We start from the raw sequence: 13628 nt of genomic DNA on the forward strand, positions 1-13628 counted from the left end.
AGTGGATCATGATTGTTACAGAGAGCGATCAGTCAGAGACACTTTCAACTTTCTCAGGATTCAATCCCTGATCTAGAAGTAAACGGGGTATTTCTTTAATTGTTGTTTGTGTTGAGGACCATTACTAATTCTGTCAGGATTCTAATAAATTACCTCGAATGTAGCATTACCCCGAATTCCATAGTCTCGATTACGTAGCCCAGGATAATGCCATACGGGGTTACATAATTCATGGACATGGCGTTCGGGGTAATGCTGTAGAATGGTCAAACAAGAAGATTCAATAAGAAGATTATTTAAACAAAATAAAACAACGCATGAACCAGCCTAATCAGCAATCTACGGTGGTTGTATGACCGTCGAAGGAATTTATACACATGTACACGCAGCAGCAGCAGCACCACCGGGTCCGCCTGGGTGGTGAAAATGGAAATTTAAGCCGATGTGAATGAGTGCTTTAGCGGCTGAGGTGTAGCGCTTTTTTTCGGGGTGTCATGATTTTTTTTTTTTTCGTTTCACTCCAACCACCAACTGTGGACATCCAACATGGATTGATACAGATGACAAAAAAATGTGGAAGTACAACGGGGATTCAATCGTTTGTAGGATTGAGATAACAGAGGACACGGTATGTGGAAGAATCAGATTACGATCGTTCTGGGACATTTTTTTTTTTGAGAGTGTGGATTAGTGATGAGCACTTCAGATTAATTAGAGCTTTATGAGGTGTATCGCTTCAGGTTGCTTACAAGCTTAAGTGTTTTAGCTAACGTCTCAAAATTATGTATGATAAACTTTTGTTATCTTCGTTAGTTCAACTTTAATCACTAGATGAATTACAATTTCTACCTAACTAAAATATCAAAGTGTAAAAACTTCTTACTTAGAAGCATTGATGATACAGTAATAGGGTTTCTATGCGGTGGAAGTGCTGTTATATGGCGTGTAAGCATTTATAATACATCTGGATATCATCGAAATCATTAGAAAATATGCGGTATAAGTTTCACTTGAATTCAGATCAGTGATCGATTGTTGCAGTTCAAATAGATCCAAATATATGAGGGTGAAACGTCATTGCGATCCACTGTGAACTGCAGTTGATTGGTCGCAATTTCAAAATATGTACACTCGAGTGATCTGCAGGGCTGTTCAGCTGACATCATTCATTGTCCCAGTCGTTCATACAAACTTGCCCGTCAAGATCAAGGAAGTTGGCGCTTTATCAATGTTCTGTTTCATTTCTTTTTTCTTAATTAGTATTGGGCGCTGCGGTCACCTCATTTATTTTTTTGAAATTGTTTCGGAAATATTCCACGAGATGCAATAACGGTTCTTGAACATAGTCATGTAGAACCTTGCAAATGATCAGAATTGATTTGATCAATTCATTTCCAGCTTTCAAACTGACGATCGCCCAATGCTACCGTCCATCATGATATTCCACGCACTGGCTGTCATGTTTCCTGCCAGATTTACGTAGTGTTCGTTTGTAAAGGCAACACTGCTGCACTGCTCCAAGTCACTCCAAGCTTCATCTGCGAGTTGAAGCAAACTGTGAAGGATTGATATTTTGAATTAAATCAAGCTCTCGCGCTGCAGGCAGCTGTAACTTGCCACCAAGTATGATCAGTCTTCCGACTTCGTTCCATAAAAAGTGGAATGCTCCTCGTCCGATTACCAGCAACAGTCGGTTATGCAATAAAACAGGATCAGGTTCGATGACTCTTGACGATATCTGAATCGGAGTCGTAACCTATCCCCCGATAAAGATATCCTCTCGCAATTCGAGGGGGATTAGGATTAGAAACCGTTTGCTGATATTTGCGAGATATAAAAACTAATAAAATCTTCAATTCGCTAAAAGCACTTCAATTCTTGTCTTCTCTTCTGGTTTCAGTTGGCCCCCATATGCGAGTGCAGCATCACGGACCGGACTCAGGAACAGGTGCGTACTTCCTTAACTTCACTATCAATAAAACCGTACCTCCTCCAGTCCATCGAAACGACAATAAAATACTGCACCGATCAGCTGGAATTTCTATCCCGGGAGGTCCAATCGCTACAATTTATGCACATTTCATTCCACTGGAGCCATGTGCGTTCGGGCATCTTATCAGGCGTTCGGGAATTGAAACTTTACGACCTCATTTGTCATTAACGGGATGCATTCGTACGCAGTCAGCGTCTTATCGGCATATATGCGGTAGCCCCTCGAGTGACAATTAAACCATGGAGCCGAAACCAATTTGACAGCAGTCCACCAACTACCGAATGAGATGCATTTTTATACGACAGTGGCGTTACTAGGTGCTTAACATATCAAAACTTGGAAGCTTCCTTTCAAAAGCTTGCAAAGCTTCCTTCCAGGAGCTTGGAAAGCTTCCTTCCAGGAGCTTGGAAAGCTTCCTTCCAGGAGCTTGGAAAGCTTCCTTCCAGGAGCTTGGAAAGCTTCCTTCCAGGAGCTTGGAAAGCTTCCTTCCAGGAGCTTGGAAAGCTTCCTTCCAGGAGCTTGGAAAGCTTCCTTCCAGGAGCTTGGAAAGCTTCCTTCCAGGAGCTTGGAAAGCTTCCTTCCAGGAGCTTGGAAAGCTTCCTTCCAGGAGCTTGGAAAGCTTCCTTCCAGGAGCTTGGAAAGCTTCCTTCCAGGAGCTTGGAAAGCTTCCTTCCAGGAGCTTGGAAAGCTTCCTTCCAGGAGCTTGGAAAGCTTCCTTCCAGGAGCTTGGAAAGCTTCCTTCCAGGAGCTTGGAAAGCTTCCTTCCAGGAGCTTGGAAAGCTTCCTTCCAGGAGCTTGGAAAGCTTCCTTCCAGGAGCTTGGAAAGCTTCCTTCCAGGAGCTTGGAAAGCTTCCTTCCAGGAGCTTGGAAAGCTTCCTTCCAGGAGCTTGGAAAGCTTCCTTCCAGGAGCTTGGAAAGCTTCCTTCCAGGAGCTTGGAAAGCTTCCTTCCAGGAGCTTGGAAAGCTTCCTTCCAGGAGCTTGGAAAGCTTCCTTCCAGGAGCTTGGAAAGCTTCCTTCCAGGAGCTTGGAAAGCTTCCTTCCAGGAGCTTGGAAAGCTTCCTTCCAGGAGCTTGGAAAGCTTCCTTCCAGGAGCTTGGAAAGCTTCCTTCCAGGAGCTTGGAAAGCTTCCTTCCAGGAGCTTGGAAAGCTTCCTTCCAGGAGCTTGGAAAGCTTCCTTCCAGGAGCTTGGAAAGCTTCCTTCCAGGAGCTTGGAAAGCTTCCTTCCAGGAGCTTGGAAAGCTTCCTTCCAGGAGCTTGGAAAGCTTCCTTCCAGGAGCTTGGAAAGCTTCCTTCCAGGAGCTTGGAAAGCTTCCTTCCAGGAGCTTGGAAAGCTTCCTTCCAGGAGCTTGGAAAGCTTCCTTCCAGGAGCTTGGAAAGCTTCCTTCCAGGAGCTTGGAAAGCTTCCTTCCAGGAGCTTGGAAAGCTTCCTTCCAGGAGCTTGGAAAGCTTCCTTCCAGGAGCTTGGAAAGCTTCCTTCCAGGAGCTTGGAAAGCTTCCTTCCAGGAGCTTGGAAAGCTTCCTTCCAGGAGCTTGGAAAGCTTCCTTCCAGGAGCTTGGAAAGCTTCCTTCCAGGAGCTTGGAAAGCTTCCTTCCAGGAGCTTGGAAAGCTTCCTTCCAGGAGCTTGGAAAGCTTCCTTCCAGGAGCTTGGAAAGCTTCCTTCCAGGAGCTTGGAAAGCTTCCTTCCAGGAGCTTGGAAAGCTTCCTTCCAGGAGCTTGGAAAGCTTCCTTCCAGGAGCTTGGAAAGCTTCCCTTCAGGAGCTTGGAAAGCTTTCTTCCAGGAGCTTTGAAGTGTCTTTTCAGAAGTTTGGAAGCTTCCTTTCAGAGGCTTGGAAGCTTCCTTTCAGATGCTGGAAGCTTCCTCTCAGAAGCTAGGAACTTCCTTTCAGAAGCTTGGAAGTTTCCTTGAAGCTTAGAAGCTTCCTTCCAGAAGCGTGGAAGCTTCCTTTCAGAAGCTTGGAAGCTTTCTTTCAGAAGCTTGGGAGCTTTCTTTCAGAAGCTTGGGAGCTTTCTTTCAGAAGCTTGGGAGCTTTCTTTCAGAAGCTTGGGAGCTTTCTTTCAGAAGCTTGGGAGCTTTCTTTCAGAAGCTTGGGAGCTTTCTTTCAGATGGTTGGGAGCTTTCTTTCAGATGCTTGGGAGCTTCCTTTTAGAAGCTTTGAAGTGTTTTTTCAGAAGTTTGGAAGCTCTCTTTCAGAAGCTTGGGAGCTTCCTCTCAGAAGCTTGGAAGCTTCCTTTCAGAAGCTTGGAAGCATCCTTTCAGAAGCTTGTTAGCTGCCTTTAAGGCGAAGTAGGCCGTCATTGAAATTTGTCCGTGTCGTTGATGATTGTTGCTAAATCATGCCACAATTTCGAATTGAAGGAAATCAGTTGGTATTGCACTGATGTATTTTAAATAGTATCATCATACTTTCTGCATGTCAGCACATATAGTGATACTTTTTCGGATCAATATGATCTATGAGGACTGAGATTTATCACTGAAAATGCGAGCTACTATGTCAACATTGCTGCCAAAACGAATGACGGGCTACTTAGCCTTAAGAAGCTTGTTAGGGAAGATTGGGACAGTTCCTTCAGAAGCTTCAGAGCTTTCCTTCAGAAACATCGGAGCTTCCTTTTAGTACCTTCCTTTCAGAAATTGGAAGCTTGCTTTCAGAAGCTTGGAAGCTTCCTTTTAGAAGTTTGGAAGCTTCCTTTCAGAATCTTGGAAAGTTTATTTCAGAAGCTTGAGAAATTCCTTACAGAACCTTGGGAGCTTCCTTTCAGAAGCTTGGGAGCTTCCTTTCAGAAGCTTGGGAGATTCCTTTCAGAAGCTTAGGAGCTTTCTTTTTTCCGAAGATTGGGAGCTTTCTTTCATTAACTTGGAAGCTTCCCTTCAAAAGTTTGGGAGCTTTCTTTCAGATGCTTGAGCTTCGTTCAGAAGCTTGGGAGCTTTTGTTTTTCTAGAAGCTTAGGAGCTTTCTTTTCAGAAGCTTGGGAGCTACTTTTCAGAAACTTGGGAGCTTGTTTCTTAAAGCCTATAAAGCTTCTTCCCAAAGCATCCTTTAACAATCTTTACTTTGGAATCCCCTCCGCGGGATTCTTCAAATTCCTGAAGCAAAATTCCTTAGCGGAATCGCTCAGCAAAACAATTTGGAATTTGACAAAATCCTTCAGCGGGATTCTACAATAACTTATCAGTGGAATGCTACAACTATATCTCAGTAAGACTCTTTAAAAAAACGTCTTAGCAATATTGAACAAGAATTCATCAACGACTTTCTATGTGAACCCTTCTGCAAGATTCAACGAAATACGACAGCAGGATTCATCAAAATACTCCTAGCAGAATACCACAGAATATTTTATCAATATCTCATGGATACTTCTCAGGGGATAAAAAGAATTTCTCGGCAGAGTATTCATGAACCTCTCAGTGAGAATATCCGGAATATCTTTTTACGAAGGCTTCCGTGAGAGTCTCCGATATATCTCCTATTGAAGTCATCCGTAAAGTTCTCCCTTGGGGGGGATTCTCCGGAATCCCTTGGGGGGGATTCTCCGGAATCCCTTGGGGGGATTCTCCGGAATCCCTTGGGGGGATTCTCCGGAATCCCTTGGGGGGGATTCTCCGGAATCCCTTGGGAAGGATTCTCCGGAATCCTTTGGCTGATTCTCTGGAATCCCTTGGCTGATTCTCCGGAATCCCTTGGGGGATTCTCCGGAATCCCTTGGGGGATTCTCCGGAATCCCTCCGTGGGATTCTCCGGAATCTCTCCGTAGGATTCTCCGTAATCCCTCCGTGGGATTCTCCAGAACGCCTCTTTGGGATTCTACGGTCGTTCTTTCGTCCTTATACGCCTTTGCTCAGCTGAATGTCCTTTCTGAATAGCCTATTGAAGCCAAGACCCGTTCAAGCAAGAAACATTTAGAAATAATTCCTCAGTTGCACATTGTTTTATTGTTTCCTATTAAAGCGCCATTTTAAGGTTGTTTTTACGATGCCGGCCGTCATCTGTTCCGGCAGTTTGGGGGCTTAATGAACACGTGCAGTAGTAGCACTACTTCTTGGAGGCACCCCGTTTGTTAATTGAAATGATACGAGAAACGATGGCCGTAAAAGCCGTAAAAATTTGATTGCCACCACATTGGGAGTGGACGGGGGAATAAGTCGATGTTTAACGAGCATGCAAAGCTGGTCATGTTTTGGTATGGTGTTGCAAATAAGGTATGCCAATTTTTAGGATGAAGAAATAACTGATGATACTTTGTAAACTTTGTAAAAAATAATTTTACTTTTGTTTCAATTATGAATGTTCTCTGTTCTTAATTCAAATCTTGTTTGAATTTACCAGCAATCAACAATCCAAAAATTTTGAAAATTTTTATAAATTTAAAATAATAGTTTCTTTTTAGTGTTTTTACTGCTAAACAATTAAAGCTTATCGCAAGCACCCTTTAAATCATCATGTTTGGCAGCTCAAACGTTTGAAAGCTAATTCTGCCATTTGCTCTAATTACAGCTTTTCCTTGTTCCTCATCATTTTTATGTATGAAGCACTAATTTACTCACAATGGAACTACTTTCGTTTCGTGGTAGGCGGAAATAGTTTAACCTTTTTCACCACTGGAACGAACAAAGAGCAATACAAACTCGCAATATAGGAAAGCCAATTACGATCCGATCTATTCCCATAAAATCCTGGCACTGCAGTGGAACACACGCATGGTGTCGCCAGTTGAACCCGTACGCCTCTCCCGGTCCAGGGTTCATACACGGAGAAAAAATTGTAGTAAACGCAACTTTTTTGTATTCGATTTAACTAAAATGTTAGGTTGAATTCAGCACATGTATTATACAAGAATCTTTATGAGAAATGCCATAATTATCGCTACGAAACTTCCTGACGTTTCTTGTGAATAAAAATTCGCAATTAACTATTTTTTTTTAAGGCACTCCGTGCTTGTGGCCACTACTGTGCCGGAATCAGTTTATCTGTATCTTCCTTACCGATACAGTTCTGTTTTAACTAATCTATATTTACATCTGCTTTTCACTCTCTTCTGCTCTTTTGTTCTCACACCGAGCAGGTAGGAGAGTGCTCTGCTGTTTGTCCAATCGATTTCCATATGCCAGTCCATTGCTCTTGCGGTGGTTCGTTTTGCCGTGTTCTGAGTCGTTTGAGGCTAGCTGCCTGCGAAGTGGATCAGTTTGTCTCAGTCACCATCTGATACTGACGGAGGATGGATGTGTTCCCCTAAGCACGGTCCTCCATGCAGCATCTTCTGGTGGCTGGACGGGTTATTTTTTGGAGGGGCTGGGAATTGAATCCATGACCTTCCGCTTATGAAGCGAAATGCGTAACCTCAAGGCTACGAACCCCCCTTCGCAATTAACTATGTTGTTAAAAATTCACAATAAATTGACTTATTCATGGTTTAGAACAGCAAAGTTTGAATAAACCAAGACTCAAACTAATTGTTTTGGATAGAAACCACCAAAAAAGTTTGCAAGTTTCCAATTTGGAAATCACCAATATCCGAGGTTTCACTTCAACCAAAAATTGAGTTCAAACAAGTCTCATTTCTCTCCGTGCGGTTAGTTTCTAGCGTGCACTCCCCCTTTTGCTACACACTTGCACTCGGTCACTCATTTTGCGTTATTATTTATCTGCATCGGGATCGTTAAAGTGCGATCGTAAAGCCGAGCCTCGAGGTGCCTTGAAGCGACGCTCGCTGAATGTAAGGCCTGGTAGAAGATGTAGGTCTCTAGTTCTGTCTGTGCAAGCGCGGAAGGAAGGCTGGATGCTCTTACGAGAACGGGGCCATAAAGATTACAAACTAGTCCCATGATGTCAAATAAATAAAATTGAAACGATCGACTGAAAGTGCAATTTTACGATCGGACTAAGGTTGGCGAGAATAACATATCTCGCAAGATGGGTGGTGGCAGATGGTTGTCCGGCAGGCCTTTTCGTCAAATCAATAAAATGGCGATTTCTTTTCTATTAATGGATGGGTATTCCTGGTTCAAGCAGAATCGATGAAAACTAGATGAGTTGGCTCGGTTCAAGTTTCGTAGCAAAAGTTTCAATTCCGGCAAACAACATATCGAATAATAAATGAAAAGCTTTTAGATTTTATTAAGGTTCCATGACAGATGTAGTCATAACATCTGCAATCAAGCTCTAAACATGGACATCTATGGAATGTCCTAGCGAATAAACAGTTTTATGGTAGTATCTGGTACAACTTTTCAAGATTTCAGTTATTCTAGCCTATGAAGTTACATTTTAGGTTTTATTGTAGTTTTTATAGATGACTTCAAAACAAAAATTGCTCATTTGGCTGCAATTAAACTAACATTATCTATTTGACTTGCTCCTAATTGTACAATTGAAGGAGTCGAAATTTAATGCGAACAAGAGACAAATATTCCGACAAACCAAGAACGGATTTTGTCTCACCTCAGACCTTCCATGTTTTTTGGTCTAAGAGAATATTCATCCTATTTACCTATCGAAACAATTGGTTTGCTCAATCAACTCCCATCGATTCAGAATGCAATAATCTAAAAACAAGTTCAAATAAAACATGATTGCCAACAAACTACAATCTCTCAATACAACTCAACATTTTTACAACTCAAAGCTCACGCCACGTTTCATTACTAGATCGGCAGTGCTTTTTCAACCGTTCACAAAATCAACCAATCAGCTTCAACTGAATCTAGCTTCGAGCATGGCATTGAAACAAACTCCATTCTGAAGCTTGTTAAATGAGCCATTTTTTTCTCCTCCCACACCAACCAACGTCTATCGCCATCCATCTTCATGTTGGTTTAAGCCCACCTGGTTAAGCCATTACCATCACCACCACCACTACCACCGATTTCACCTTTCCACCATCACTCGAATGGAACGGATCGGTGAATGGCTAGAGACCGCTCGGTGTAGGCTGGCAGCGTCTAACAAATATGGCCTACCGAAAGCTAGAAAAAGAGAGGCAGAAAACTCCAATCCGTAGCACAACGAATGTGGTAGACTTCGGTACCATCCAAAAGACCGCAGAGCGAAGGGAGCTCATAATTGATTGAACAAATTTTAAATTAATTTAAGCAATCGCGTATGGATTTCTAATGAAAAAGAGTAATTAGTATTCTAGTGGAGAGGTCCTACATTTGATTCGAACGGGTATGGCGGCATTCTGTACTTGTCTCCTTCACACCTTTGTACCCAGCCAGACAACCAGAAGTCGCATAGGAATTGAAGACAAACATTAGAACACCGATATTAGTAAACAAAGACTTTGCCAGTCCCTGTTGAGCCCAATTTGTGCGTGAATGAGCTCATCTTCTTGAAAGTGGTGTTAGCTTGCGTGGATGGGCTAAAATGGGCTCAACAGCACCGTTTCTGAAAGTAGGCTTAAGACCACTTGAGCCCTTTTCAAATTTTTGTCTAGAATTTCCGTTTTTAAAAATCAAATCAAATTTGTTGTCATAAATTAAGTTGCGTACACGGAGCCACAAATCAACTCAACTTTGACTTCTTCTGACGCAATTCGGCTTTTTCGTGGGATTAACCAGATTTGGGTAAACTGACATATAGCTATCGTTAGGTAGTTCTCCTTTGACAACAGCAAAAAAAAAAACAACTCAGTGCAAAAAAAATTACCCAGCGTTGTCTTTCAAAGTCTCCGTAGTGGGTTAAAACAACTTAATGTTGAGTAAACTCGAAAGAACCCAAATTTGGCTTATTCCATTGAACTTCGACGATGAGTCGGGGTGCGTCTCTCTCTGTTTTTGACAACATTGCTGTTGCGAGAGAGGCAAAACAACCCAACCGTGGGTAAAAATTAAATGCTGTTTACCCAAATTTGAGTAAAAAGAACTTATTTTTTTGGGTAATCTGATTTCTCCGTGTTGAGATGGTAAAGCCCCAAACACAATGTGAACGGCAGCACGGTACAACGGCAAAACGGCAAGCCCATCTTGATCTACACTTTACTTGTCAAGTCCATATTTAATTTGATTTTGTCGACATTGATCAAAGCATTGACATGTCATTCAAATCGGTGTTGCCGTTTTGCCGTTCTTGCCGTAATGGCGTTGCATTGTGTTTGACCCTTAACTCTCTTCCTCGGTGAGAAGCGTGAGAAAATATGAGAAACCTGTCAAAAAATATTAAAAGAGCACAGAGGCGCGCCCACGTTCGAAACAATGAGTGAGTAGAACAAACGATGGAAAATACTTTATGCACATTGAAGCTAAGAAAAAATTGGACCCTTGGAATTTTAGACTGAAAATTGAAAGTTACTATATCCGAAGGACTCAAACGGAAAGGGATGTAAGTGACTTTTTTGTCGGTTTTGATTTGTGTTGAGTTGAGGAAATTTAACCGTTTCCAAGCGTTCTAACGATATTCTCTGGTGATTTTCCGCTCAAATAAAATAAGTACATAAACGGTAGAAGACTGGCTTGTTCTTTTTTTGACTCCCATACAATTAATAAAGAACGAACAAATGCAGAAAAAACTTTAAAGCAGATTTTTTTTTTCAAAACTAGGTTTTAATTCATTTTCATGCTGGTTGTTAGCACAAGACTAGAAAATTTATTGGAACAATTCCTTATATGAAAACTCATATAAACTTTTCAAGATTAAATAGGACTTTTTTGAATTTTTTTAGTATTTTTTTTTTGAGAAATGTTTAGTATAACTGTAGGAGTAATACTTGGAAAAAATGCTGTAGAAATTCCAAGAAAACATTAAATTTGTTCGAAGAATCCCTAAAGAATTTTTGGATTTCTGGGAGAAAACGTAGATGAATTCTTGAAGGATTCCACATGAGCAGTCGGAATTCATGCAGGGTTTTTTGAAAAAAAAAACCTAAGGTATTTTTTCAAAAACTCTGGAATAAATCTTTGCAAATTTCGTCGGAAGAAATTCTGTATAAATATTTGGAAGATCTGCTAGAGTAACAGCTTGAGAATTCGGTTGAATGATTAGTTAGACATATCTAAAGGAAATTCTAGGATAGTTTTGAAAAAACAAATCAAAATAATATCTGATGAAATTACTAGAGTTAAAAGCTTCGGAGTTCTCAAGGATTTGCTGAAGCAAATTCTACAGAAATTCTTCTAAGCATCCTTTGAAAAACCACTGGCTTCGAATTTCCGGAAGAATAAGTAGAGAATTGGTAGAAGAATTTCTGGGGAGATCTCTGTTGTCAACATTTTGGTTTATCTTCTGTTTGTAACAAATTGTAAATGTCAATATTTGTATCGCTATATACATTAGACCTGTTCACTTTTTGGAAAAAGTTATCCGACTCTCTGTGCCACATCAAATTCTGAACTTATTTATCAAAACAAGTTATCTGTCCAAAAATGAGCCAATTTGGTAAAGTTTTAGATGTGTATCAAATCAATTTTGTGGTTTTTTGGACTTTCCCCCGAAATGCGTTCCTGAAACCCAGAAATATCATTGAAAATAATTCTAAAATACCACTAGCCTTTTGCTAACACAATAGTCTATCACTTTGCTGAAGACACTAGGGTGTTTTGACCGCTTCTTCATTATGCTTTTAACGTAATTAGTCAAAAAATCTCGAAAAAAGCAATATATTTTTCCAATTTGCCATATAAATTTCGATAAAAATCTAATTATATTTTATATCCAATTCAACTATCTATTTGATCTGAGTGTTACGAACATATCGTTTATATATAATTTTCATGTGAGAATTGAATTTCACTTCGAAATAATTGAAAGTGTATCACTCTATACTAGACTTTTCAATCCCGGGAACATTTCCCGGGAAATGAGATTTCCCGGGATTCCCATTTCCCGGGAAATGATTTTCTGTTTCCCGGGATTCCTGTATTTCCCGGGAAGCTCTATCTCAATGAAGAATTGAGCATCTATATTCAAGTAAACTATTGCTCAATTTACTTTTCATAACATACCAACAAATGTCCTCACAAGATTACTTATTATAAATTGATGTTTATTGGTGTTTTTTCGTTATCGAATAGTTATTACTAAATGCATATATTTTTGAAGATATGTTTTTCCAAGAAAGTTCATATGCAATACAATATGAACATTCGAGGGATTTATTCCATGATTTGAGTAGGTTTATTCACTTTTTATGATTTCTATATTTTTGTGGCTTTCTATTCGAGCTAGGACCTAGTTGATCCATCTCGCTTACGGTTTCTATTAAATGTTACAGTCACAATTTTTAACGAAAGACTCTAGATGGTTTTTATTATAGTGTTCGAAATGATTGATTAAGGGGTCTATTTTATAAGTCGAGTCGATCAAAAACGACTCGACTGGAGTCACCGTCGACCAAAAATTTCGCTCGACACGACTCTGTCACTCGAATTATTCGACAGTTGTCCACTGTATGTGACATTATTGATAGGGGAAGTGGTGGTAAAATGAACAGGGGTGGTAAAATGAACACCGTGCCTTTTACCAAGAAAAAACAAATTTCAATGATTTTTTATCACGCACGGACGATTTAGAGCATATATCCGAGTGTTCGGATTGATACGGAGGTCAATTGAAGTGAAAATATTAACGAAAACTAAGATTTTAGAAAACCACGTTTGAAAATTGGAGCTGACGTAACTTTTGGCTCGAAGGTCTTGAGGTTTTTCAGTGATGGGAATATCGTTGTGATATGATGTCAAATCTGAAACTTTTACATTTCTTCTTGAATGGGTTACAATCATTTATAGATATATTTTCGGGAATGCAGCGAAAATTGTTAAAAATATTAGTTTTGCTCACGATTTTTGTATGATGTTCATTTTACCACCAACAGCTGTTCATTTTACCCACGTAGTGCAGGTAAAATGAACATTTCAATTGTTTTTTGCTAGCGATAAAAATATGCGAAAATTTAGCTATTTCGGTCTGAATTCGTGTTCCTGCTTTAGCCAATATCCCTGTTTTTGATCTTGTGCGATAAAATTATACATTATCCTCATTTTTCTATCAGAAACAAGATGATATCCTTAAGGTGTTCATTTTACCACCCCTTCCCCTATGGTAGTCGATTGGTGACTTCTGAAATATGCATGCCTACTGTGTTCGACAGTGAGTGCAGACGAGTCACATAAAATGGGTCGATTTACAAAATAGACTCCTAATTGTTACAAATATTATTTGAATTTAAGATGATTTGTCTAGAGGGGCCTTCCTTAGCCGAGTGGTTAGAGTCCGCGGCTACAAAGCAAAGCCATGCTTAAGGTGTCTGGGTTCGATTCCCGGTCGGTCCAGGATCTTTTGGTAATGGAAATTTTCTTGACTTCTCTGGGCATAGAGTATCATCGTACCTGCCAGACGATATACGAATGCGAATATGGAAACTTTTGGCAAAGAAAGCTCTCAGTTAATAACTGTGAAAGTGCAAATAAGAACACTAAGCTGAGAAGCAGGCTCTGTCTCAGGAGGACGTTAATACCAAGTAGAAGAAGATGATGATTTGTCTAGCATGACCTGATGAAGGCTTGAACTACCAAAAAACGAAACCAACAGATATTTTTGGAGAAACATAAATAAATTACTCACAAATAAGAGAAATAATCGTGCCAATTAACTGTTCTAAAATATAATATCCATTAAACATGAAAAATTTCCGTGAAC

At 40.3% G+C, this 13628-nt stretch overlaps 1 protein-coding gene across 10 annotated transcripts in view; it reads left to right on the forward strand.

Moving 5' to 3' along the window:
• Positions 1-13628, forward strand: part of LOC5571521 (protein doublesex) — a 552051-nt gene that overhangs the window by 382224 nt on the left and 156199 nt on the right. For 8 of the 10 annotated variants that reach the window (XM_021837269.1, XM_021837268.1, XM_021837271.1 and 5 more), the window contains one exon: positions 1901-1948. The exons of the other annotated variants lie outside the window; for them this stretch is intronic. In XM_021837269.1, the coding sequence (XP_021692961.1) occupies positions 1901-1948 (48 nt within the window). The remainder of the gene's footprint in view (positions 1-1900; positions 1949-13628) is intronic. 10 annotated transcript variants of the gene reach the window in all.

The sequence above is a fragment of the Aedes aegypti genome, chromosome 1 (genome assembly GCF_002204515.2).
Source record: "Aedes aegypti strain LVP_AGWG chromosome 1, AaegL5.0 Primary Assembly, whole genome shotgun sequence".
Lineage (NCBI taxonomy): Eukaryota > Metazoa > Arthropoda > Insecta > Diptera > Culicidae > Aedes > Aedes aegypti.